The 27,237-nt window shown below is 38.6% G+C and overlaps 1 protein-coding gene and 1 pseudogene across 1 annotated transcript in view; one reads left to right on the top strand and one right to left on the bottom strand.

Annotated features, from left to right (window-relative positions):
• Window positions 1-27,237, top strand: part of TANC2 (tetratricopeptide repeat, ankyrin repeat and coiled-coil containing 2) — a 380,809-nt gene that overhangs the window by 227,381 nt on the left and 126,191 nt on the right. The window contains exon 7 of the mRNA XM_006897797.1: window positions 4,080-4,205. Within this exon, the coding sequence (XP_006897859.1) occupies window positions 4,080-4,205 (126 nt within the window). The remainder of the gene's footprint in view (window positions 1-4,079; window positions 4,206-27,237) is intronic.
• On the bottom strand, window positions 8,621-9,700 carry LOC102850937 (annotated as a pseudogene).

Below are 27,237 nucleotides of genomic sequence, written 5' to 3'. Positions count from 1 at the left end.
GAGCCAGAGATGACAAAGCTTTCTCTCACGTACCCTAGGCATGCTGTTAGGAGGTGTTACATCTTGGAGAGGGACATCATGCTTGGAAACGTGAGGGTCCATGAAAGAGAAGAAAGCCCTCAACCAGAAGGATTGACACAGTGCTTCAGTGGACTCTAGTGTGTCAGAAGTGTGAGGATGGCACGGGATAGAACAAGGTTTACAACTGTTGTTCGTAGGGTCTCTTTGAGTGCTACTCACCTTGATGAGACCTAAATAATAAGAAAAAGAAAGGTGGTTTTAATAGAGTCAGATAACACCAACTGTAACTTCATAGCAGGCCCAGATTGGAATAGTAATTCCCTACTTGTGGATCACAGATGCGTCTAAGCTCTAAACCAAAGCTCGGACCACCATGCTTGGTGTAGACTATATAACTGCTTTTCTTTAGTTCAGTTAGCCTGTTAACATTTGGAATTGTGGAGGAGTAAACTATTCATCGAGCTCAGTGATGGCAGCATTTGTCTCTTCTAAAATCACCAATCTGAAAATGAAAAGCCAACTCATTTCAACATACATTTTACTATATGTCTTGGGTTTTGTAGAGGTTTTATTTAAAAAATAAAAAAAAAATTCAATTCAGGCTCTCTGCTCCTCGTCGGTCCAGATTGCCCTCTCTTCTCGTGCAGCCTTAGCCGCATCCCTGAGGCACGGTGATGCAGGTCGGAGTAAACTAATTTGGCCACATTGGGGCACCTAGTCACCAGGGCTGCTTTTAACTCTAACAAAGTGGATGTCATTGCCATTAATGATCCCTTCATTGACCTTAACTACATGGTCTATATGTTCCAGTATGATTCTACCCATGGCAAGTTCAAAGGCACTGTCAAGGCTGAGAATGGGAAAGTGGTCATCCATGGGAAAGCCATCACTATCTTCCAGGAGCGAGATCCTACCAACGTCAAGTGGGGTGATGCTGGTGCTATGGATGTATGGAGTCCACTGGTATCTTCACAACCTTGAAAAAGGCTGGGCTCACTTGAAGGGTGGTGCCAAATGGGTAATCATCTCTGCTCCTTCTGCCGATGCCCCCATGTTTGTGATGGGCATGAACTATGAAAAGTGTGACAACTCTCTCAAGATTATCGGCAATGCCTCTTGCTCGACCAAATGCTTGGCTCCCCTGACCAAGGTCATCCGTGACAACTTCAGTATCGTAGAAGGACTCATGACATCACCACCATCCAGAAGACGGTGGATGGCCTCTCTGGAAAGCTGTGGCATGATGGCCATGGAGCTGCCCAGAGCATCATCCCTGCATCTACTGGTGCTGCCAAGGCCATGGGCAAGGTCATGCCTGAACTGAATGGGAAACTTACCAGTATGGCTTTCTGTGTCCCCACCCCTAATGTGTCAGTTGTTGACCTGACCTGCCATCTGGAGAAAGCTGCCAAATATGATGACATCAAGAAAGTAGTAAAGCAGACATCAGAAGGGCCTCTCAAGGAGACCAGGTTGTCTCCTGTGACTTTAACAGTGACACCCTCTCTTCCACCGTTGATGCTGGGACTGACATTGCCCTAAATGACCATTTTGGCAAACTCATTTCCTGGTATAACAGTGCGTTTGGCTACAGCAACCAGGTGGTCAACCTGATGGTTCACATGGCCTCCAAAGAATCACCGCCCTTGGAGCACCAGCCCCAGCAATAGCACTAGAAGAGAGTGAGAAACCCTCAGCTGCTGGGGAGTCCTTGACCCAACTTGATCCTCCCACACACTGAGAATCTCACATCCATGACACAACTTCCATCCAGTCCTCCTGAGAAAGGGGAGGAGCTTGGAGAGCCCAGCTTGTAGTGTACCATCAATAAAGTACACTGTACTCAGCCCCCCCCAAAAAAAATCCTTTTCCTATAAACTTTTTATGGTAAAGATTAGCATATGTAACTTTTGAACTTCACTCTACAAATTTGTTTTGTACCTCCAACAGCTCTTTATTAAATATGTTTGAATATATTAAACCAGTTACTTACCAAAAAATGCTTAAGGTAAAGTAAAATGGATTGTAAAACTGTTTACTTCATTGAAATAGGTACTCAGAAGCAAAAAAGACACACCCAATTGCATAGCATATTTTAAACTTCTCTCTGGCTCATGTCCACAAATAGACCACAAGTAGTCAAAGGAAGTCAAATGACTGAACCTGAAGTCAAGGGCAAGGGCATGTAATCAATCTGGAACGAGAGTAGTTACAGAGTAGGATACAGTTCTAATGGGAAAACTGTAAAGACAAGTAGAAGTGAAGAATTGGGGCTACTAATTCAGTTTGCCACAGGCATCCTTAGATGCCTAACTCCCCTCCACTATCTTTATTAGGCCTTTATGATCAGGATGAAGGTTGAATCAACCTATTTCCTGCCTTTCTCTCTCTTTTCAGTGGCTGAATTTGGGGATGAAAGATTTATAAATGTAGTCAACTCATTTCTATTGAGTCAGAATTGACTCAGAGCTGATCTCTCATTGAATTTTTAGAGGCTGTAAATTGTTTGAGAGAAGATTTCCCTTTTAATTTGAATGACCTACCTTTGGGTTTCACTGACATCCCAGAAGCAATCAGTAGACCATCAGAGCTCCCTGTAAATACAGGGAGTTTATGTTGTGTTCTTTTGAGTCAGAGCTAACTCATAGCTTGCCCTCCAACAGGTTTTCAGAAGCAGTGAGTTACATGGGAGGAGATTGCACATCCTTCTCCCAGAGGACATCTGTTGGATTCAAACCTTGTGTCTTTGGAATTGTAGCACATCTTCTTACCACTAGGCCACCAGAACCTTTTATTACCTGGCTATTCAGAAAGCAATAAAAAAATAGATGATATTTTTAAAAACTCATCATAAATATTATAATTCCCTAAAAATAATTTTGTAATTTTCTGTCCACTGCTTCTGTTACCCACATTTCCAGTTTTTATATGCATACGTACACATACTCATACATATGTATCATATAAACACTAGTACATACATACTTATTCTCTGTGGAGCTCTGGCCATTCAGTGAGAGAGTTAACAGTTCTCAGCTGCTAGCTATAAGATCTGTGGTTTGAACTCACCAGAAGCTGTGCACAAGAAAGATGTGGCAACTTTGCTTATGAAAAGATTACAGCTTTGGAAAATGTGTGGGTTAGTTCTACATGCTGTAGGGTCCATATGAGTAGAATCAACTTGGCAACGGTAGTTTGGGTTATATTATAAATCTAACATGTGTTTAGGAAGCTCTGCTGGCCTCAAGAGTAAGGAGCTGCTCTGCCAACCCAAAAGTAGGCAGGTGCAGTCCAGCAGTTGTTCTGTGAGAGAAAGATGAGCAATCTCCTCCTAGCCTTTGAAAACTCCCTGTGAATTGGTTCTGACTCAACGACAATAGTTTGAGTGTTTTTGAGCTTGTATATAGTCCTCAAAATGTTTCTATTTCACTCTTTACTAGAAAGGGAAAATTTTTAAAATAGAGCTTCATTATTTTCTCACTGAAATGAAATAATTCATTACTCTCAAGTCAAAATGGACTCATCCCTGATGCTTCGTTTGCTTTCAAAGGCTGCAAAATGCATTGAAAGGAGATTGTCCATCTTTCTCCTGAGGATTTTAATGGAGAGAGGCTCAGCCTTTGGGTTAACAGCACACTTCCTGTGGGCCGTGACACCAGAAAAGATGGCTCTACCAGGGGTGATTTTGTATCTTGTTCTGAGATGGTTTTTATGATTTCAAAGAACCAACAACTAATGGGTTTTGTTGTCATGTACAAATGTCACCATATTAATATAAAATTATTATAGTTTTGTTGAATTATCACTTTATCTCTAAAGAAAACTTGAACTTGCTACTACTCCCCATGAGCCCAGTGATAGTGATGAAGGAGCTGAAGACAACTCTTGATATCTTTTCCTGGCACTTGTTCTAGATACTGATAAGGATTTAGAGTTTAGCTAACTCTAGTTAGAATGTATCTTCTAGAGTAGCTGATCTTAAAGTTTGGAAGATAAAGACTCACTGAAGGAAGTTTTCTAAATGTACATGTTTTAACTATACTTTTCTGTCTTGTCAGCCACCAGCTCTGCTCACTTAGAGGATCTTGCTTACCTGGATGAACAGAGACACACACCTTTGAGAACTTCTCTTCGAATGCCACGACAGAGCATGGGCGGTGCTCGGACACAGCAGGATTTAAGAGGTTAGACTCGTAGGAGTATTTTGTAATACCCAGGAACGAATGGAAATGGGCACTAGGCAAAAGGTTCCCTTTTTACAACTTTCATACTTATTTAAGCTTACTTAAGGTAGAATTACCTGTCTTCTCATGTAACAAATTTTTTTCTAGTTGAACTAGAAGAAAATGTTGTTGTTGTTGTTATTGTTATGTGCCATCAAGTCAAGTATGACTTATAGCAACCCTATTAACAACAGATGCAAGACCTGCCCTATCCTTAGCTACACATTTGAGTCCATTACTACAGTTGCTGCATAAATTGCCTCTATCTTAGAAAGGCATTATAAACACCTACAGATGGGAACATTTATTCATTGGAAAGAAAGTAAAGAGCTGAGGAGGAAAAACCTAAGATCCTGGTTTCAGAAATAATTGTAAATCATCTTTAGGTGAGCTTGGTGATAATTGTGTTTACAGAGAATGTTTTTCATTTTCATTCTAGTGGTCTTTTGTTTTTGTTCTAGTGACACCATTATTTTATTGTCATTCCAGACAGTGTTTCTATTCTTGTCCTTGGAACAGTTAAGCAACTAATTCTTTTCCTCCCCTGGCATTTTTTTCCATTATTTCCTTTGTGGCATGCTACATACTTCTGGCATCAGAACTTGATCTTTTCAAAGATTTATTTTTTGTTTTAGCCACATTTTAGTTGAAAGGAGCCCTGGTGGTGAAGTGTTTGGCTGCTGCCCATTGGTCAACAGTTCAAATCCACCAGCTACTCTAAGGTGAGGCAGTCAACACCTATTAAAATCTATAACCTTGGTTAAAGAGATTCAAATAAAAAAAAAACCAGTGAGATACCATCTCAAACCACAAAAAATTAGTGTTCATTAAGACGTCAAAGAACAAATGCTGGCAAGGGTATGGGAAGATTAGGACTCTCATACACTGCTAGTGAGAATGTAAAATGCTGCAACCACTGTGGAAAGCACTTTGATTTTTCCTTAGAAAGTTGAGAAATACCATTTGATCCAGCAATCCCAGAACTAAGTATATTTCCCAAAGCAATAAGAACTTTAACATAAACTGATGTGCTCACACCCTTGTTTATTGTAGCACTGTTTACAATAGCGAAGAGTTAAAAATAACCCAAGTGCCCATCAATCAACGGGAAAAATGGCTAAAAAAAATTGTGGAACATTTCACACAGTTGAGTATTATGTGTCATTAAGAAATGATCATGGGTTTGTGAAATACTGCTCAACACGGGTGAATCTAGGACCAATTATGCTGACTGACATAAGTCTGTCACAAAAGAGCAATTATCATTTACAATTACTATTTTAAAACCTACAGAAAAGTGTGCACATGGATAGAATCAGTATTGGAGAGTTAGCATATGAGGAAGAGGGAGAGAGGAATGAAAATTAATAACTGGATAACTTGGATGAAGGGAAAAAATCACTAATAAGACTTGATTAGACTAATGAATTGCATTAATAAGTCTTGTTATAAAATGTGAATGATTGACGGACTACACAATTTAACTTGTAAACTTTTATTCAAATAAAATACATTTTTATTTTCCTTTTATAGCCTCAGAAACACAATAGAGAGTTGCTTTGAGGCAAAATTGACTCAACAACATTGGGTTTTCAGTCCAGTTGAGGAGCATAATATGGTCTCTCAGCTTGTGCCTAATCATGGTTTAAAGTGTGAACCAAATTGTCTCTGGTAACCTTAAGAGATAGTCTGCCTTCTCTTGGAGGAAGCAACCCATTGTTCTGCATCAAATGCATTTTTTTATTTTATGGATTCTTTTCAACTTTCCTTTTCTCTCCTCCTCCGATCTCCTCCCGTACTCTGTCAGCAGTATAGTGCCGCATGCATCACTCTCACATGCCTGTTGGATAAAATAATTTAAAGCTACCATCTGTTTCATCAACAGTAGTTAGTTGATGGCTCAGTTATTATTTTACTGAATAATTCTGTCTGTACTGCTTGTTATTTCTTCAGGTTGAGAAGAAATACATAGTTATATATGTAAACTAAGATATATACACATAGATATCATTGTAGTCAGTAGAAACTGACTCACAGCTGACCTTCCCTTGGGTTTCATAGGCTATAATCACACAGAAAAAGATTACCCATCTTTCTCCCAAGGACCCACTGGTGGACACTAACTGCGTGTCATTATGTGCCATCGAGTCACCTGTGGACTCATAGCGACCCTATGTACAACTCTGCTCTACACTAAACTATCTCTGTCTAAACTCTGCTCTATCCGGTGCCAACCTTATTGTCTCTGACACACCTAACTCCCATTACCCCAGTCACTCAATCAATCCATCTCATTGAGGGTCTTCCTCTCCTGCACTGTCCCTCCACCCTCCCAAGCATAACATCCCTCTTCGAGGACTCCTCCCTCTTTGTAGCATGCCCAGGGCATGTCAGACAATGCTTCAGAATCCTTGCCTCCAAGGAGCAGCCTGGTTTCACCCTGTCTAGGATGAACCTGTTTGTTCTCCTAGCAGTCCATGGTATATTCAATACTTTTCTCCAGCACTGCAGTTCAAAGGCATCAATTCTCCTTCTGTCAGACCTAATCATTGTCCAGCTTTCTGACACATAACAAGTAATTGCAAAGACTATGGCCTGGATCAGGTGCACCTTAGTCTCCACACTGACATCATTGCTCTTCAGTGCTCTGGAGAGGTCCCTGACAGCCCACTTTCCCAGTGCAATTTGTCTTTTCATTTACTGGCTGCTAGTACCGACAGTGTGGATTGTGGACCCAAGCAAACTAAAGCTATTAACAATTTCAATCTCTTCACCGTCTGTCATGATGCTGCTAATTATCCCAGTGGTGAGGATCTTTGTTTTCTTGATGTTGAGCTTTAATCCATATTGAAGTCTTAGACCTTCTGCGGAAAGTGCTTCATGTCCTCCTCAGTTTCAGTAAGCAGGGTTGTGTAATCTGCATAACACACATTGTTGATGAGTCTTCCTCTAATCCTGATGCCACATTTCTCCTCATAGAGTGCAGACTTCCAGCTGATCTATTCCGCATATAGATTGAAAAAGTATGGTGTTAGGACACATTCCTAGCATGCACCCTTTCCGATTTTGAACCTTGGAATGCTTCCTTGCTCTGTTCTGACGACTGCCTCCTGGTCCAAGTATAGGTTTCTCATAAGCACAACCAAGTGTTCTGGGAGTTCTCAGAGTTAGCTACAGTTTGTTGTGATCCACATAATCAAATGCCTTTGCATAGTCACTGAAACATAGACATTCCTCTGGTATTTTTTTTTTCTTCCCCAAAGCACATACTAAGTCTTCAAGATGCCCTCTGCTTTAATAATATGCATGCCTAACAATGCTGATTTCATTTCCTTTGAAACAGTATTTCAGCTTGTGGTTGCAGATGTAGTCTATTCACTGATAAGAGTGCTATAGTATTAGTATTTATCTTTCTTTAAATTTCCTTTGTTTTTGAAGAGCTTCCCTTTTAACACTAAATTAATTTAAAGCATGGACAAGATTTTTTTTAATATTGTAAATACAGCAGAAATGTAAGTATAAATATAAACTCAACAGAAATCTTTAGATACTAGAAACATAGAAATAGACACACTATGTAGAATCCAGCATGAAGGGACCTCAGAAAGACCCATGAATTTAAAACATTGATCCATGAGAGTAGGTGTTCACTTAGCAGTATTTTGACCTTTTAAAATGAGCATATTTCATTTCAGACCTTTGGAGCCCTAGATGAAATCTTCTCTCTAAAAGAAATATTTTGTCTTGATTAAGGTTCATAAATGAATTATGTGACTTTTAATACAATTTAAAGTGCATTAACAATAGAAGCAAGCAAACCTGAATAGACAGACTTTCAGTGTTTCTGTAGAGCTGCTTGCCAGGCTTTATAACTTGTGATAATTATATCCAAAACATTACGTTTTATTGTAGAAACAGAATCATACTGTTTTCCTGGCATATTTTTTTTTAAATGTCATATCATACTTTCTGATTTTATTTAAAGCAAGATAAATGGCATCATGTTTCAAGTTTCCATCTTTTTTTTTTCCTTTAGGCGTAAGGAATTAATGGAGGTAGGGAAGACAGGCACGCCCAGCCAGGGTGTTTAGTTCCTGGGGACAGGTCCAGTTATAGCAAAAAAAAAAAACAGGGAAATGAAGGTGTGGGCAGACAGCAGATTTGAACTTGGGAGATAGAAAAGTGATGTCCTTGAGCCTCAGGAATGGGGAGCAACAGAAAAAAAGCCATGTCTGAAAGGGGCCCTGAGGACCCAGAGCGGGGAAAGGGAAGCAGCTCCCCACCCCTCAGTGCTGAGGAAAAGGCACTTGGCTCAGTCTTCTGCCTGCATCCATCCATGAAGCAGATGGAGGTGGGTCTTGAATCCCTGGCCCCTTTTAAGGGCCCTGCAGTCGCTCCTGGTTGAGTTTCTGGAAAAACCTTCTGCCGAACTCATAAGCGCTGATCATGATGGCACAGGAGGGGGTGGCCTTGATGATCCTTGGGAGGAAGCCTGCAAACAATCCCTTGGTCCCTGACTCAGCTAGGATCCTCCGCAGCAGCACCCAGGTAGAGTCCACACGTGGAGGCCTCACTCTCACGGCCTCCATCGCTCCCAGCTGGACCTGGCACTGAGTCTTCACCACATCAAAAGGCAGAGTCAGGATGGCTGCCACCGTCCCTGAGATCCCACCAGCTATGAAGCTGATGCCCACAGATGTCTGGTCATTTGGCCTGGACCCACTTAGCCAGCTCTTCACCAACTCGTAGTTGAACCAATATAGAGCCGAGAAGGGCACATTCTGAAGGGTAGTGGGCCCCCAGCCCAGCCACAGCGAGCGCCAGCCTCCCTGAGCCACTGCAGCCTGAATAGAGGCCCTCAGCTCCCGGTACAACACATGCTGAGCCTGCAGCTTCGTCCACACCAGCTCCAGGGGGCTGATCACAGTCACTGTGCCCAATCGGGCCAGAGCGCCAGCCACCATGGGTGCATAGAGGTCAGACGTCAAGTTTCGCCCACACAGGAACGTCTTGAGTTGGTCATAGGCGGTGAAGTAAATGGTGGTGGCCGGCACAGTCATCACCAGGGTGGCTGGGAGGCCACTCCACAGGGTCCTAGTGCCTTCATGCCTCACAATCTTTACAAAGGCATCCATGGTGCCAGTGAAGCGGGTGGGATCCTGAAACCAGGTGGCACAGCGGGCCCCATTTGGGCATAGGTACACTGGCTCCAGGACTCCGTTGCAGTACAGGAGGCACTTCCCAGCAGGGTGGGCAGGGGACGACAATTTGGTGTAGGAGATGCTCCACAGTCTAGAGGGAGGTGTTGGCTCACTGGCTCCTGAGGGACGCTGGGACTGCAGACGCACCTTCACCACGTCCAGGGGTGTCATAAAGAGAGAGGTGACTGTTGCCCCAGTGCCTGAAGCCACCATCTGCTGGAGGAGGCTAATGCCCCCAGGGTCTTGGTCAGCCATCTTGAAGTTTCGATCCTGATTCTAAGCCGGTGCTTGTGCGGCTCGGGGCCCGGGGCCCGGCAAGCCCATAAGCAGCTCCACGGCCACAGCAATGACCCGTGCATTCTCCTCGCAAAGAGGCCTCAGCAGACAGCCAGTTTCCATCTTTTTCTGATGTGGTTGAATGACTGTGTTCTCCACAAAAGCAATAGTCATTCTAAAAATATTTGTTAAGTCACAATTCTGGCCTTAAATGATCTCAGGTCATATAAACTGTACTATATGCTAAGATCACCAGCAGATTGATTCCAAGAATGCAAACTGTGTGGAATAATATCCCATAGAGCTACTAAAGAGCATATTAGATGACAGACATTTATTAGATGCTTCATGCAGTCTTCCCTAGTCCATTTAACACTGTGCCACCACCTTGATTCCAACATAGAACAACCCTAGAGCAGAGTTTTTCATATATTTGTATGGCAGAACCCCTTTACACACATAAATTATTTGAGGTTCCAAAGAGCTTTTGTTTATGTGAGTTGTATCTAGTCTTGTCTTGACAAAAATTAAAGAACTAATCCTTTCCTACTCGGGCACATTTTTCCTGTATTCTCTTTGTGGCATGCTACATGCTTCAGGTATCAGAACATGATTCTTTTAGAGATTTTCCTATTTCCCATATTTTTACAATATTAAAAATCATTGCCATGTAAATTGTTAAAACACAGTATACATAATGAAGCACAATAAAATAAATTAAAAAAGTATATTTATTTTAAACTGATAACATGTTAATACCATGTAGATACTGGAAAAATGTACAGTACACCTGTGAACAAGAATGGGGGGAAAAGGCAAATATCTTCTTAATATTGTGGAAGAAAATAGGTTTACCTTCACAGACCCCCTGATAATGTCCTGAGAATTCCCAGGAGTCCCCAGACCACACTTAAAAACTACTGGTTCGCATGAATACATTTGTAATTAAAGATAAGCTCTGCCTTCTAGGACTATGCAATCTGTTTATCAAATCATCTCACCTCAAAGGAGCGCTCTGTAGGGAATTGTGCTGCAAACCCAAAAGCAATACCTCTCTGGCAGTTCAAATCCACCAGTGGCTCCTCGAAAGAAAAATGGGAAATCTCTTTCCACGTGATCTGCAACTTCTGAAAACCCAAGGAAGGCCATCTCTGTATTGGCTCCAGAAACCCTCTGTTTATAGAAAAGGGGAAGGGAAGTACTGGGGAATTTATTTGAAGTTATTATTTACAACAGTTATAGAGTATAGGCATAGATAATTTAACAGTTTTCTTAAAACTACAGTTGTTTTACTATACAGTATTTCATTGGCTGTTGAAGCTGAAGTTGCTGAGGTAGATTGTGGACTTTTCAAACAGGATATTGACATTAACATTTGCTTCTTTCCATCATTAGTAAAAACTCTCTTTCTTGTCAAGACAGCTGTTTTTAACAACTGTCAGATACACAGTCTTAACAGTAGAGAAAAGGTCACATTAGTATGTTTTCCAGGATCACATTACAACAAGTTAAAAGATTTCTAGCTGTCAGCCATCCAAGAGCTTAAGTTCTAATGATAAAATAGTTGCAGAAGGTTTTATAGCAAGCAGTACAGAGACTAGCAGGATAACCTACCACAAGTAGTAGATTAGTCCCACTGTCTAATGTCTCTTGACCGATAGGAATTTGAAGTTTTAATTGAAATTTTTAACTTATGTTTTTAAATTGTTTTGGTGTCCATGGGGTGTGGGGTTTTTTTGGGGGGGAGGGTGTTAATTTCCATTATGGAACAGTGCAGAATTAAGTGAGCTCTGGTCACCTGGTGGTAAGGACTTGCACTGCCAACCCAGAAACAGTTGGTTCAAATCCTTGAGCTGCTGTACAGGAGAAAGATGAGTAATCTCCTCCCATGTAATTTACAGCCTCTGAAAATCCAGTGGAGGGTCAACCATGAGTCAGTTTCAACTTGATGGTACATAACAACAGCAACCTGCTAGGAATACTCCATATGAATGTTACTCCTTATTTGACTACCTTAATGAAAGATCTTAATCCACAGAGAAAGGCAGAAACTTACGTTTGAATCGTACTAAAAGGAGAGATGTTATTATTAATACATGTAAAAAACTTTATGATGAAGTGTGTTAAGAGAAAGAACTCATCCCTGGTGAAAGTATAGCGAGAGTGAGAGAAAAGCGGCCCCTCGAGGAGGTGGATTGACATAGTGGCTGCAGCAATGGGCTATGGTTGTGAATGCCAGGCTGTTACAGGGTGGAAGAGGATTTCGTTCTGTTGGACATCAAGTCACTAAGATAAGAGCCTACCCAAAGGCACCTTAGAACAGTAACCATCACCACCAAACCAACTGCTCTGCTATTCAGTCAGTTCTGGCTCTATATATAGAGTAGAACTTCCTCCAGAGAGTTTCCAATGTTGTAAATTTTATGGACTCAGACTGCCACACTTTTCTCCAATGGAGCAATTGATGGAGTGAACTGCCAGCTTTCTATTAAAGTTAACCATGGCTCCACCAGGACTCCTTTTAAAAGAGACCCAGTAAGAACTAAAATACACAAAGCAAAACAGAGAGAAAGTGACTTTGAGTAGTAGCTACTTAGGGTAAATTAGAAATAAATTATTTGTGGTAAGACTCTAACCTGCCTAATGTTAAATTATAACCGAACTGTTCTGCTTGAAAGAGATTACACATTACTAACTAAAACTTTATTTCTCAATATAGGTTGGTTTCCTAGGACTTTTTTACTAAATTCCTTCATGTAGATGGCCACTCATAGGCATTAAGTTTAGTTAATAGCTTCTTTAATGGATAAAGGTTGAAAGACTTACAGGCAAATGATGATTGGGTTCATTGACAGAATTTATGTGAAATTGGCTTTACCAAAGGAATAAATGGACTTTTTTTCAAATAAAACCCTTATTTTACACCATTTGTGTGTCCCTTCTTTGCCCTGATGGCTCAAAAGTTAAGCAGTTGACTGTTTTAAAAAAAAAAAAAAGAGTTGATGGTTCAGATCTACCAGCTGTTGCATGGAAGATCCTGCTGTCAGCTTCCATTAAGATTGGCAACTTTGGAAAGCCAATGGGACAATTCTACTGTGACATGTCAGATCACTGTGAGTCAGGATCGTCTTAAGAGCAGTTGTTGTTGTTGGGTGTTGTTGAGTTAACTATGACTAATTCAGACCCTACAAACAAGAAATCAAAATCCTGCCTTACCTCTGCCATTCCTCAACCATCTCTGCCATGCTTGAGCCCACTTGTTGTAGCCACTCTGTCAGTCCTTCTTTTTGAGGATCTTCCTCTTTCACTGATCCTTTACCTATCTCATGATGTCTTTTGCCAAGGATTGGCCCCTCCTGACAATATACTTAAAAGAATGTGAGATGAAGTTTCACCATTTTTGCCTCTAAGGAGCACCTTGGTTGCACTTCCTCCAAGAGAGATTTGTTTGTTCTCTTGGCAGTCCATGGGATGCTCAATACACTTCTCCGACACCACAATTCAAAGGCATGGATTCTTTGTTCTTTCTTATTCATTGTCTAACTTTCAGATGGGTAGAAAGTAATTGAAGATGTGATGGCATGCATGAGATACACCTTGGTCTTTAAACTGACAGCCTTGTTCTTTTACATTTTGGAGAGGATTTTTACAGCAAATTTTCTCACTGTAGCATGTTTGGTTCGGGTGTAGTTTTTTGTTTTTTAATTTCTTAATGATGTTACCACAAGTGTTGTTTGTAGATCCATATAACATGAAATCCTTGACAACCTGAGTCTTTTCTCCTTAAATCATGATGTTGCCTAATGGTCCAAAGGTGAAATTTTTGTTTTCTTGTTGTTGAGATGGCAGTCCATATTGAAAGCTATAGTCTTTGACCATATGCAGTACTTCAAGTCCTCTTCACTTTCTGCATGAAAGGTTATGTCATCTGCATAAAGCAGGATGTTGAAGAGACTTCTTTAATCCTAACAGCAGTCCTTACACTATTGTTCATATGATACAGCTTCTGGAATAATTTGCTTAGCATACATACTGAATAAATGTGGAGAAAGGCTACAACCTTGACACATAATGTTTCCTGATTTTAAACCATGAAGTTGTTGACTTGTTCTGTTCGGACAACTACTTGTTGGTCTATTGTATAGGTTTTGTGTGAGCACAGTTAAGTATTCTGTGATTCCTTTTCTTCTCAGTGCTATCCATAATTTGTTATGATCCACACAGTAAAAGGCCTCTACTTAGTCAATACAATGTCTTTCTCATATTCTGTGCTTTTAGCAATGATCCATTTGACGTCAATAATGATATCCCTACTGCCTTGGCCTCTTCTGAACCCAACTAGAAAAGATCCATATTTTTTCCCATTTAAAAAAAAGAAAAATGTGATTCAATGGATTGTGGAACTTACCAAACAATAGCATTAATATCACAATCAAAACCCTTGCCAAAGATTTTTTTAAAAAACAAAAACAGCAAGCAAATGTAACAGGACATCAGCAATTACTTATGGAAATCCAATCTAGATTCAAAAAAGGCTGTAGAATGAGGGATAACATTGCTGATTGTCAACTGGATCTTGGCTGGATGCAGAGAATACCAGAAAGATGGTAAAAATTTGGTCTCATATACTTTAGGGGTTTTGTCAGGAGGTACAAGTCCTTAGATAAAAATACCATGCTGTGAAAAGTAGAGGATTACAGAAAGGAACACTCTCATCTCAACAAGATGGACTGACAAAGTGACTATAACAATAGGCTTGAATATGTCAAAAACCATGAGATGGTGCAGTATAGGGCAATATTCCAGTCTTTTGTTCATAGGATTGCTATGAGTTATTGTCAACTGAACAGCACTTAACAACAAAAGATGTGGTTTTGTGTGCATAGAAGAAAATTACAGAAATTATTACATAAAAGACCTGATGAGAAAATTTTAAAGGATAACTCTAGAAGACAAAGTATTTTAATTTAAATGTGCAAAAACCTGGAGTTAGAAAGCCAAAAGGAAAATACACTTGACATTTTTTAAGCTGAAAGAAAAGGAGAAAAATATTCAAGCCTTGAGTTAAAATACTGCAGGATTCCGTGGGAAAAAGTGTTGAATAATAAAGGAAATGTCAAAATAAAATGGAAGAAATACAGAGTTACTGTACCAAAAAGAATGATAACACTGATGTATTTCAGGAGGTATTATATAATTAAGTACCAGTGGTACTAAAGGAAGAAGCCCTGGATTTTCTGTCTGGTCTGTACCAAGAAACTTGGAAGACAGCTACTTGGCCAGCTAGCTGACTGGAGGAGATTCATATTTGTATCCATTTTTTTAAAAAAGTGAGCAGAATGTGAAAATTAGAAAATAGTTAATATCACATGCCAATAAAATAGTGCTGAAGATTTTCAAAGATGGCATGAGCAGTACATCAGTAGGGAACTGCCAGAAATTCAAGCTAGGTTCAGAAGAGGATATAGAGTGAAGGATGTCATTGCTGATGTCAAATAGATCTTGGCTGAAAGCAGAATATACAAAAAAAAATTTTGTGCTTTGTTAACTAGACAAAGGCATTTTACTGAGTGGACCATAACAAATTATGAGAAGAATTATAAGAAAAATGAGATTATCAGAACACTTAATTTTACTCATGTAAAAACCTGTTCATAGATCAAGAATTTTTCAAAAAGAACAATGTAATTCATGACCAGAAAACATTATAATTTTCAAAAATATGGGAAATATTATTAACTTCATTGTAAAGGAAATCGACCTAAGATAAGTTAGATACTGAAAAAGTGGGAAATCTCACTGTTCCTCAACTCAAGAACTACTACACACCCCAGACATCAAAGCAGCGTAGATACCTTGTCTTTAGTAAAAAAGAATTCTATTAAGTGGTGAAGTGACAATCTCTTTAACAAATTATATTGGCAAAACTGATTATCTGTTTCCACACGTAAAAAAATTAGCTCAAGTTGCATCAAGGACCTCAGTGTAAAACCTAACAACAATAAAAAGGGAAAATTGAGGCAAACTTAGGACATAAATAGATTATCAACAAGGATAAAGCATATCTTTAATGATTGACACCTCCAATCCTTATGTGCATCAAAAGACTTCTCTAGGTCTGTAGTAGCACTGATTGAGATTTAGGGGCTGCACTGGTGGCACCTTGCCACTTCCATGGGATTTTGTACAGGCAGAATATCTTCCTCTTAACCAGCCCAAGGAAAAGAGACAGGTACACACTTAAGCCATTAGTAACAACTTAGACATGAGGGCTACACTTACCATTTCCATGAGCCTTTACCCTGAGACAAACATCTGAGGCAGCACTCCTGGTACTGTGTCTACCCCTGAGAAAACTGCCTCTTCCCATCAAACTACAAAAAAGGACATAGAAACCAGCCCACTTCAGCTGGGCAAAGGGTCCTTGCTATTCAGAGGATAACTGGATGAGAAGCTTGCCCCAGGAAATAGGCAACAGAGCCACTCATGGATGAGCAGTAGAGAATATTGCCATGGAGAAACTGAATCAGGGCAATAAATTAAAGTCAGCAACTTTATCAATGGCATCATAAAGAAGAGGAACTAATGACAACAGCCTACGCAGAAAATACAGAAACTACCTACTACATACCAAGAAGAACTTGACAAAAAGTCAGGTAAACAGCAGGTTCAAACATTGTGAAAAAAACAAGACAAACCTTCTAACAAGTAGACAATATTGAAGACTCATTTAATATCTCAGAAACAGGGGGACAGAACAAATATACCGGTGTGGTGTTACATGAATTGGTACTAAAGTAATTACATATTTTGCCAGAAAAAGTTGAAACCATAAGTAAAGAGGTACAAGAATTTTTAAAATCTTCACAAGACAGCATACAAATAACACAGTATAGAAACAACAGGAATGCATGAAAATGCAGTCTAGAATATCAAGACAAAAATGGCCGAACTATTCAACTTCTTGGGGGGGGGGGGTAAAAAGTCAGAATAGAGTGGGTAGAACAGTGAATCAGTGAGCCAGAAGACAGAAACCTCGATGGAAACTTATTAGAAGACTGGAGAAAATAATAGAATCATGTGGGATAACATCAAACAGAACAACATATGCATGGTCAGAATTCTAGAATGGGGAAAATTGTGGAAGATATACTAGAAGAAAACTTTCAAGGTTTTATGAAAAATGAGGAAGTCTTTATTCAAGAAGCTCAGCAAATTCTAAACAGGCTACTAGATCCCAAAAGAAAAAAAAATACATATCAGAGTGACCTACAAAGAAGAACCAATTAGATTAAGCTCTGACTTCTCAGCAGAAACCATACAAGCAAGAAAAAAAGGGATGGCATATATTCAGAAAGCTGAAAAATAAATAATTGCCAGCTAAGAAGCTAGCAAAGCCATCCATCAATATGCAAGAGAAATTAGGTCTTTGCAGGAAAGCAGAAATTAAAAGAATTTATGAAAAAAAAAAAAAGACCAACTCTGTAAGAAAAACTAAGGGAAGTCCTTTAGAGAGAGATAGCAAAGGAAGGTAGACAACCAAGTAACTAGTGTAAACAGAAAAATAGGAATGCAACAAAACGTCAAGGATAAAAATTGGTCTGTCAGTAAGCACACTTTAATGGAAATGGCATAAATGTACCAATGAAGAGAGGAGCAGAATGGATTTAAAAAAAAACAAACCCGAAACAGAGCCACAAACTGTCAGTATGTTGGTTACAAAGGAACACATCTAAGGAAAGAGAAAGAAAGACTAAAAACCAAAGGTGGAGAGGGGAATACACCAAATAAATGGTGTCAGTAAGCAAGCGGGAGTGGAGATGAGATACTGGAAGTATGACAACTTTGAGGTTTCTTTTTTGTGGTGACAAAACTTTAGCATTCTAAAGAGTATTGTGATGATGGTTGAGCAGTTCTATGAATATATTAAAAATCACTGAAGTGTTTACTTTTTTTAAAAAAGGAAAGCAGGAGTGGCAATATTAATCTCTGGTAAAATAGACTTCAAGATGAAAACCACCATAAAATATTTTAAAAGGCGTTATATAATTATTAAAGGCACAGCAGATCAAGAATACAAAGTCGCCTTTCTACGAAGATGGCGCCGAAAGCCAAGAAGGAAGCCCCTGCCCCTCCCAAAACTGAAGCCAAAGCAAAGGCATTAAAGGCCAAGAAGGCAGTCCTGAAGGGTGTCCACAGCCAAAAAAAAAAAAGAAGATCCGCACGTCACCCACGTTCTGGTGGCCTAAGATGCTGAGACTCTGACGGCAGCCCAAATACCCCCGGAAGAGTGGTCCGAGGAGAAACAAGCTTGACCACTATGCCATCATCAAATTTCCCCTGACCACTGAGTCAGCTATGAAGAAGATAGAAGATAACAACACACTTGTGTTCATTGTGGATGTCAAGGCCAATAAGCACCAAATTAAACAAGCTGTAAAGAAGCTCTATGACATTGATGCGGCTAAGGTCAACACTTTGATTAGGCCTGATGGAGAGAAGAAGGCCTATGTTCGACTTGCTCCTGATTATGATGCTTTGGATGTTGCCAACAAAATTGGGATCATCTAAACTGAGTCCAGCGGGCTAATTCTAAATGTAATAAATTTTTCTCAGCATAAAAAAAAAAAAAATAGAATACAAAGCCTTTGTTAAACATCAACACACCAAATGATCAACCGGCAAAATACTTAAAATAATAGTTTATAGATTTGAAGAAAGAAATGGCACAACAATAGTAATAGGAGACTTAAACACACCACTCTCAAAAGTGGACAGGTCAGCTCAAAAATAACTCTACGAAGATACAGGACAACAAAATTATATGTTAGTCAACTTGACCTTGTTAGATGTATTCAGGGTACTTCATCCATCTAAACCTTAATTTGCATTCTTCCCAAGTGCACATGGTGTATTTTTTCAGAATTGATCATTTATTAGGACCCAAAGCAAGCCTTAACAAATTAAGAAACATTGATATAAACAAAATCTTCTCAGACCAGTGTCATAAAACTAGAAATTAATAACAAAAGCATAAAGAATGAACACTCACGGGGAAACTAAGGAATACCCTACTTGACTGCTGTTGGGTTATAGAAGTAAAAAAGTGAAGAAATCAAAAAGTTCTTCAAAATGAAGGAAAGTGAAAATACTATATTTCAGTACCTCTGGGATACAGCTAAGGCTGTCCACAGGAAGATAGTTTCATAATTATAGGCAAATACATTTAAAAAAAGGGGGGGCAAATAAACTACTTAACACCTCTCTCAAATAGAAAAATATCAACAAGCTAATCCCACAGACTATAGAAGAAAGAAAATTACAAGGAACAGAGCTAAAATCAGTAGGATAGAAAAACAACTAAAACCATCAAAAAGACCAGGAGCTCATTCTTCAAATTGTTCAACAAAATAGAGAAACCATTGGCAAACATCCGAAGAGGAAAAAAAAAGAAAGGGAAAACATAAAACAACTTGGATAAGAAATAAAAGAGGTGATGTCACAACACAGCCACCTGGGGAATAAAAAAAATCGATAGTGATAGAATACTCTGACAAATTTGAAAACGGAATAGACAGATTTCCTAGAGATCCATATCTTACCCAGATCAACACAGATAAATATAGAACACTTGAACAGACACATCACAAAAGAAGCAATTGAGCAGATCATAACAAAGCTCACCTCACACACTTTCTCCCACCCCCAGATAAAAAGTCCTGGCCCAGATAGCTTCATCGATGAATTCTACAAAACATTCAGAGACAAATTATCACTAATTCTACTTAAATTATTTTAAAAAGAAGAAACACATCCAGAGTCATTGTATGAAGCAAGCATAACCCTAATACCAAAACCAGAAAAACACATAATTTTTAAAAAAAACAACATCAATGTAAACCAATATCTCCTGTGAACTTAGATGCAAAAACACTGACCAATAAAATCCAACAGTATATAAAAAAAAATAATTCATCATGACTAAGTGAGATTATAACAGGTTTGCAAGGATGGTTTAGCATAAGAAAAATGATCACTGCACCACAGCAAGATAAAGGTAAATAGTCCAATAGAAAAATGGGCACAGGATATGAACAGACACTTCACCAAAGAAGACATTCAGATGGCTAACATGCGCATGAAGAAATGTTCAAAATCCCTAGGTCTAAGAGAGATGCAAATCAAAACAACTATGAGATATCATCTCACCCCACTCAGAATAGCAACATTTAACAGAACAGCAAGCAACAAATGCTGGCAAGGTTGTGGAGAAATTGGAACCCTTATTCACTGTTGGTTGGGAGTGTAAAATGGCGCAACCACTATGCAAGGCGGTATGGCACTTTCTCAAAAAGTTGCAAATAGAGGTACCATTTGGCCCAACAATTCCACTACTGGGAATATACCCCAAAGAGACCATAACTGACATCCAAGCAGATATATGCAGACCCATGTTTATTGAGGCTTTTTTGGAAACAACCCAAGTGCCCATCAACAAACAAATGGATAGAGAAGCTGTAGTATATTCACACAATGGAATACTACGCTGCATTGAAAAACAAGGAACTCATGCAATGTTATTCAGAATGGGTGACTCTGGAGGACATTATGCTGAGTAAAGTATCTCAGTCACAAAAGGAGAAATAACACATGTTGCCACTGTTGTAAAACAGGACTAACCTTGGGGTTGGGGAGAGACTGAGAAAAATGGGTTCAATAATGTATACTGCATTGAAACAGATGAGGGGGAAAACTGTTTAAAAGGGATATGTGATTAAGTATTTTTGTCATGACAGGAGTCTAGAGTGAAAGCTACATGGTGGAGTGGACCTGTAGGAGGGTTTGTAAAATAATGAAAGAATCTTTTCTTTTACTTTTCCAAGAGGGTAATGTCTGGTGGGGGGAGGGTTGGGAGGGGAGAAATATGCAACACTGAATGAATGGAAATCCAAAGTCTCTGTAAATTTTTACTGAAATTAATAATAAATTTAAGTTTAAAAAAAGAAGTAAGAGCTGTGACATAAACAGGAAAAAAAAAGAAAAATGATCACCACAATTGATCAGATTAGCAAAGCAAAGAACACATGATCAAAGAACCACATGATCCTATCAGTTGAGACAGAAAAGGCCTTTGGCAAAATCCAACACCCCTTCATGACTAAAATACTCAATAAAATAGAAATAAGAGGAAATTTCCTCATCCTAGTGAAAAGTATATGTGCTAAACCAAGAGCCAACATCATTCTCAATGGAGAAAGACAAAAGGGCCAACAGAGACCAGGCAAGGATGCCTACTATGGCCACTCTTACTCAGTACTGCATTGCAAGTACTTCCTAGGGCAGGAAGAGAAGAAAAGGAAAGAAGAGGCATCCAGATTAGAAAAGAGTAAAACTGTCACTATATGCAGACAGTAGGACCATGATAGAGGAAGAGATTGAGACTGTTAACAGCTTTAGATTGCTTGGCTCTACAATCAACATTCTTGGTACCAGCAGCTAGGAAATTGAAAAACAAATTGGGAAAGACTTGGGAAAGTCTGCTGTCAGAGAACTCTATAAGGTGCTGAAGAGCACTGATGTCAGTCTGGAAACTAAAGTGTGCCTGATACAGGCCATGGTCTTTGCAATTACTTGCTATGCATCAGAAAGCTGGACAGTGACTAGGGCTGATAGAAGGAGATTTGATGCCTTCTAGCTGTGGTGCTGGAGAAGAGTATTGAATATACCATGGACTGCTAGGAGAACAAACAAGGTCATCCATGAGAGTTGTGAAGCCAGGATGCTTCTTGGAGGGAAGGATTCTGAAACTTTATCTTAGACACTTTGGACATTTTGCAAGGTGGGATCAGTCCTTGGAGAGGGACGTCATGCTTGAGAGGTTGGAGAGAAAGCGCAGGAGAAGAAGACCCTCAATGAGATGACTTGATTCAGTGACTGGGGTAGGTATATCCGACAATGAGATTGGCACAGAATAGAACAGGGTTTAGGCTATTGTTCATAGGGTTGCTATGAGTTACAGGCGACTCAATGGCACATAACAACAACAACACAGAAAAACCCCAGAGACTCAACAAAAATACTGTTAAATCTAGAACAGTTTTATAGAGTTATAAGATCAATACACAAAAATCAATACAATTTCTTTACAACATCAAAGAAAACTTATAACCAACCACAGGATAAAATACTTGGGAATAAACCTAACTAGGGACATGAGACCTTTATAAGGAAAACTACAAAACATTAAAACAAGAAACAATAAAAGACCTAACTAGATGGGAAAATACTCTCTGTTCATGAATAGGAAGACTCAACATTGTAAAAATAACAACTCAGCCAAAAGCAATCTACATGTTCAGTGCAATCCCCATGTAAATACCAAACTCATTTTTCAAAGAGATAGAAAAAGCAATTTACAGTTTTATTTGGAAAAGAAAGAAATGCGAAAAGGGGGGAAATCACTAGGCTAGCAGATGTTAGTGGGCATATGGCGAGGTGGTGAAGGAATAGCAGATAGAATGTGGACATAAAAATGGGTGATAATAAACAGATCAGTAGTAATTATATAATACATGTATGTGAATAATTCTATAAAATAGTGTACATGAATGAAACAATATAAATGAAAGATTGACACGATGTTCATGCATGAAGCACTATATATAAAAAATAATTGTATGCAAACAATAAAAATATGGAGGAGGGAAAAAAGACTTCCAAAAAGGGTAAAAAAAGAACCTACAGTTTGAGAAAAAAAATATCTGGCAACATCTGACACATCTGACAAGGGACTGATATCTAAAATTTATAGAAAACTCTTAACACCTCAGCAAGATAAAAACCTAATTACTGAGTGGGTAGAGGACATGATTAGACATTTAGACATTAAGAAGATATTCAGGTGCCCAACAAACACATGAAGAAATGCCACAGTAAAAAGAAAACATTCACCCTTCTGAATATATCTTTTTTTCTTTAATATTACTGATACAGAGTATATGATACAGTTTTACCAATCTACTTATAAAAGCATTAGTTATTAAATAGTTAAATGTAAAACCTAATTCTTCTCAGTAATTCTTCTCACTATAGAAAAGACAAGGACAGTTTGGGGGAAAACTGTAAGCTTCATTTCCTCTTTCCCCACTACAACCCCAACTTCCTGTGTGAAATAATGTTTCATTATCAATACGTTGACTATCATCTAGACCTTGCCAATGATATAACAACAGGTCGGAAAATAACATCAAACCCTCCTGCTTGTCATCTTATCTGATAGTTCTCTTGTTTATGACACTATAGTTTAAACAGAAATGTAGCCTTAGAAGGTAGCAAACAAATGATTCATTTCCTTCTATTATAGTATGGATCAGTGATTTTAAAGACCTCAGTTTACATCTTATCACTGCTAGTTTACATCTTATCACTGCTTTCCTTTTCTGACACAACTATGTTTAAACATAATTCCTTGCACTTAATAAAATCTATGTCCGTATTTCATTCATTCATTAATTCATTTAACATTATTGGGTATAGTTTTGGACTACAATTATTGAATAGCAGGAACTGTATCGATTAATACGGACTGTATCGATTAATACGGATTTACTAGTTTGAGTGATTGAGATAGGATGAGTTGACATGAGAGTGAGACATGAAAAGCATAGAGATTGACAGCATAATTGTGTCAGGTGGATGTATTTATTGTCTGATTTTGTCTTTTGCAAGTCTTATTTACCTTGAAAAGATTGACACAATTGAACTGAGTGTAGATGAGTTCTAACTTTTTTAAAGAAATTCTTTTTTTCCCAGCTTTTATTATTTATGTGCCCTATTATAATGTGGGTTTCCCCCCTTTTTGTGCTTTATTCCAAACATGGTTAGGAAAATTTTCAGATATGTGAAGAAGTTGAAATAATTTTTATAGCAAACACCAATATCATCTCTGACCTTGATTTTATCGTTAGCATTTCACTGTCTTCTCACATATCTGCCTATCCATTGCTTTACCCATCCTTCATTTTTTAAGCATTTGTATAATTTAAATCACAGTTTGAATATTCTTTTGTGTAATGTATTGAGAAGAGTGAAAATATCTCCATTACCCAGTTCTGTACAGGGACATCACATTCTTTTTTTTTTTTTTTTCTATAATTATATTTTATTAATTTTCATAAACATTTACAGAGATTTTGGGCCTCCACTCACTCATTGTTGCACTATTGTCTCTACCCTCCTCCCAGTTTGTTCTTGTCCAAATGCCACAGTGCTTGTCAAAGCCAGTTCTGATTAATCTTCTTTGTCAGTGTATCCTTTGCCATTCCCTATCACTCCTCCCTGAGAGAGACTTCACCCTGAGTCATAAGGAAAAGGGGATGGCGTATTCTCTTAGCTACTTCCTGCTGGAAAGGGACGCTGTGGGTTTCAGGGTGAAGATCTTCTCTCACTACTCTAAAGGGCCCCTTTGGCAGTAGGAAACACATAGACTATTATGGAGATTGATTTTGGAATTCAGATGCACTCTTATTGATTGTGCTTGGCTGTACATGTACATATCCTTCAAGATGTATCATGGGGGTGTTGCTACCTAGAAGACACAAATTTGACTAACAAGTTATAAGTACATGAGTCCAAAAATTATGGAAAAGTAAAAGAAAAGATTCTTTCATTGTTTTACAAACCCTCCCCCAGGTCCCCTCCACCATGCAGCCCTCGCTCTAGTCTCCTGTGATGACAGAAATACCCAGTTACATCTCTCTTTTAGACGGTTCTCTCCCTCCTCTGCTTCAGTGCAGTATACATTATTGAACCCATCTTACTCAGTGTCTCCCTAACCCCAAGGACAGTCCCATTCTACAACAGTGGCATCATGTAATATTTGTCCTTTTGTGACTGGGATATTTCACTCAGCATAATGTTCTCCAGAGTCAACCATTTTGAATAATATTGCATGAGTTCCTTGTTTTTCAATGCAGCATAGTATTCCATTGTGCGAATATACCACAGCTTCTCTAGCCATTCGTTTGTTGATGGGCACTTAGGTTGTTTCACATCACATTCTGAGTGCCAGGGTAAGAAAGCCACAATTCTGTTACTAAATGGTTTGATTAAATCATCTTGGTTCAGCTATGTCAGTGATTTCTACCTGGGAAAATCTCTTCGAGACAAGTGGATGGCCAAAACAGTGAACTATTTCTTTAAGAATGTGAACCACCACAGAGAACTTTCATTATTTTCTTGCCCCACAAAGCAAGAATTCTTTGTTGTTCAGATACTCTATATTTTAGCACATAGAATGTATGGATTTCTTTTCTCACACTGATCAGACAAAAGCCCTAAGTTCTGGCGTGCAAAAACTGTTTCTGGGCTGTTCTTAGTGTCTACAGTTGTTTTACCAGATGGTACTGGGCTAATTTTGTCTGTTCTTCTCTTGAAGCTTTTGTGAATTGATTACATTTTTAGAAATTTTTAAAAATAACTCATAAAATGTCAAAGCTTTCTCAGTAGAATAAGATGATGAGGATTACATCAACATGAGATCAGGTTATTTTAATGGATTTTTTTAAAAAACTTAAGCATTTTGCTTAAAGTTCATACTTTAAGGTTTATTACAAATTGTCATTGGTCATTCATGAAACCCTCCTTAAATGTAAATCACAATCTCTGACCTCAAGATACAGATTTGTTAGTTTAGGAAACAAGTCCCTCAAAAAGTCATCTCTGGCCAAATACATAATTGTTAATGGGCAACACAAAGAAAAGTGTGGAATAAAGAAGCTGATGTAGCCAGATAGAACAAGAATAGCCTAATCGTGTCTGGTTATCAGTAGGGTCAGTTGTCTTACATATTTAATAGTCACATCCAATATAACACATGCAACAAGCTATAATAGAAGAAGCCTGGACTTTGGACTCAGCCCAGGATTCTGAGACGGTATGACCTAAGGTCTCTCTAATACTAAGTTGGCTGCATCTATAAAAATTCTAAAAGAAATTGTGTGAGAAATGGCAGTTCCCCTCTCCATACAGTACAGCTGAACTCAAGATGTGGTTGAATAAGTGGTTCTCTTCCCCTCCTTTTTAATCTCTTGGGTTGATGGGGATCCATTTCATATCAACTGACCCATTTCCTCCTACCTCCCTGGAACTCATGGTTCTGAGACTTCACAGCATGTCTTACTGAGCAGCTGCTTCTGTATTGGGCTACACATATCCCCCCAGCAAGCCCAACAGTACTTAACAGCGCCTGCTATCAAGTAATGTCACAGAACAGAGTGGAGTAGAGAACTCCAAAGATAAATCCCTTCATGTAAGTAATTAATCTAGTAGAAACTGGCAGAATGACTTTTTTTTTTTAGTTCTGGAATCTTATTTTAAAAACTTAAAACAGCCAGAAGAATACTTAATACTTTTTTAAAAAGCTTACTAAAGAAAAAACTATTACATTTTAATATGTAAGGAAATTTTTGTTAGATTTCTAAATGTCCTAATGATCAGGGCATCTTACCCCTATTTGGATAAAACTTTAGTGAGGACACACAACTTGAAATATATTCTTCTCCACCACTACCTCCCACCTGGGAGGAAAACTTTCAAAAAAATCAACAGAAAAAAAGTTCTCTGGAGCAGAAGAAAGAATCTGATTGTCAGATTTGCCACATTATAATAGTCAAAATGTTCATTGCTCAATAAAATATTACATAGCTTTTAAAGAAATAGGAGAGTGTGGTTTATTTGGAAGTGGGGGAGGGGAACCAGTTGAGAGAGACTGTTGCTAAGGACATCTGAACATTGGACTTAGTAGACAGAGACATTTCAGGAAGTGATACAGAGTCAAAAACTGATGGTACTGAAGAAGTTTAAGCTGCACTAAGGCTTTGGGAAAAACAAAACAAAACAAAACAAGGCTCTTGGAATTAACAACAAAACAAAAATGTTTCAGTAAATAAATACAACATTAGAAGTGGCACACATCTATACCAAGAAATTAGAAAGTCAGGTGCATAGAGAAGATCTATATTTGTGTCCATGCTGAAGAAAGATGGTCCAACAGAGTCTAGCCAATATTAAAATCATTATTCACATGCAAATAAACTTTGCCAAGCATAATTCAGAAATAGTTGCAGGAGTATATCAACAGGGAACTTCCAGAAATTTAAGCTGGATTCAAATGAAGACATGGAACAAGGGATATTATTGTTGATGTCAGGTCCATCTTGGCTGAAAGTACACACTACCAGAAAGATTTTTTACCTGGGTTTCATTAACTAAACAAAAGCATTTAACTGTGTATCATAACAAATTAAGGATAACTAAAAAGAATAGGAATTTCAGAACACTTATGTAATTTTTGTCTGGAATGTGCAGAATCTGTACATAGACCAAAAGGCAGTCTTCCATCTTAACAAAGAAGATATTATGTTATTTAAAATCAAGAAAGGTGAGTTGTCAAGATTGTATCTTTTCATCATATCTGTTTAGTCTGCATGCTAAACTAATGGTCTGAGAATCTGGAC

Source organism: Elephantulus edwardii, unplaced genomic scaffold, assembly GCF_000299155.1.
Source record: "Elephantulus edwardii isolate Elephantulus edwardi_28Jun2011 unplaced genomic scaffold, EleEdw1.0 scaffold00216, whole genome shotgun sequence".
Classification (NCBI taxonomy): domain Eukaryota; kingdom Metazoa; phylum Chordata; class Mammalia; order Macroscelidea; family Macroscelididae; genus Elephantulus; species Elephantulus edwardii.
This window is presented reverse-complemented; position numbering and strand designations above follow the sequence as displayed.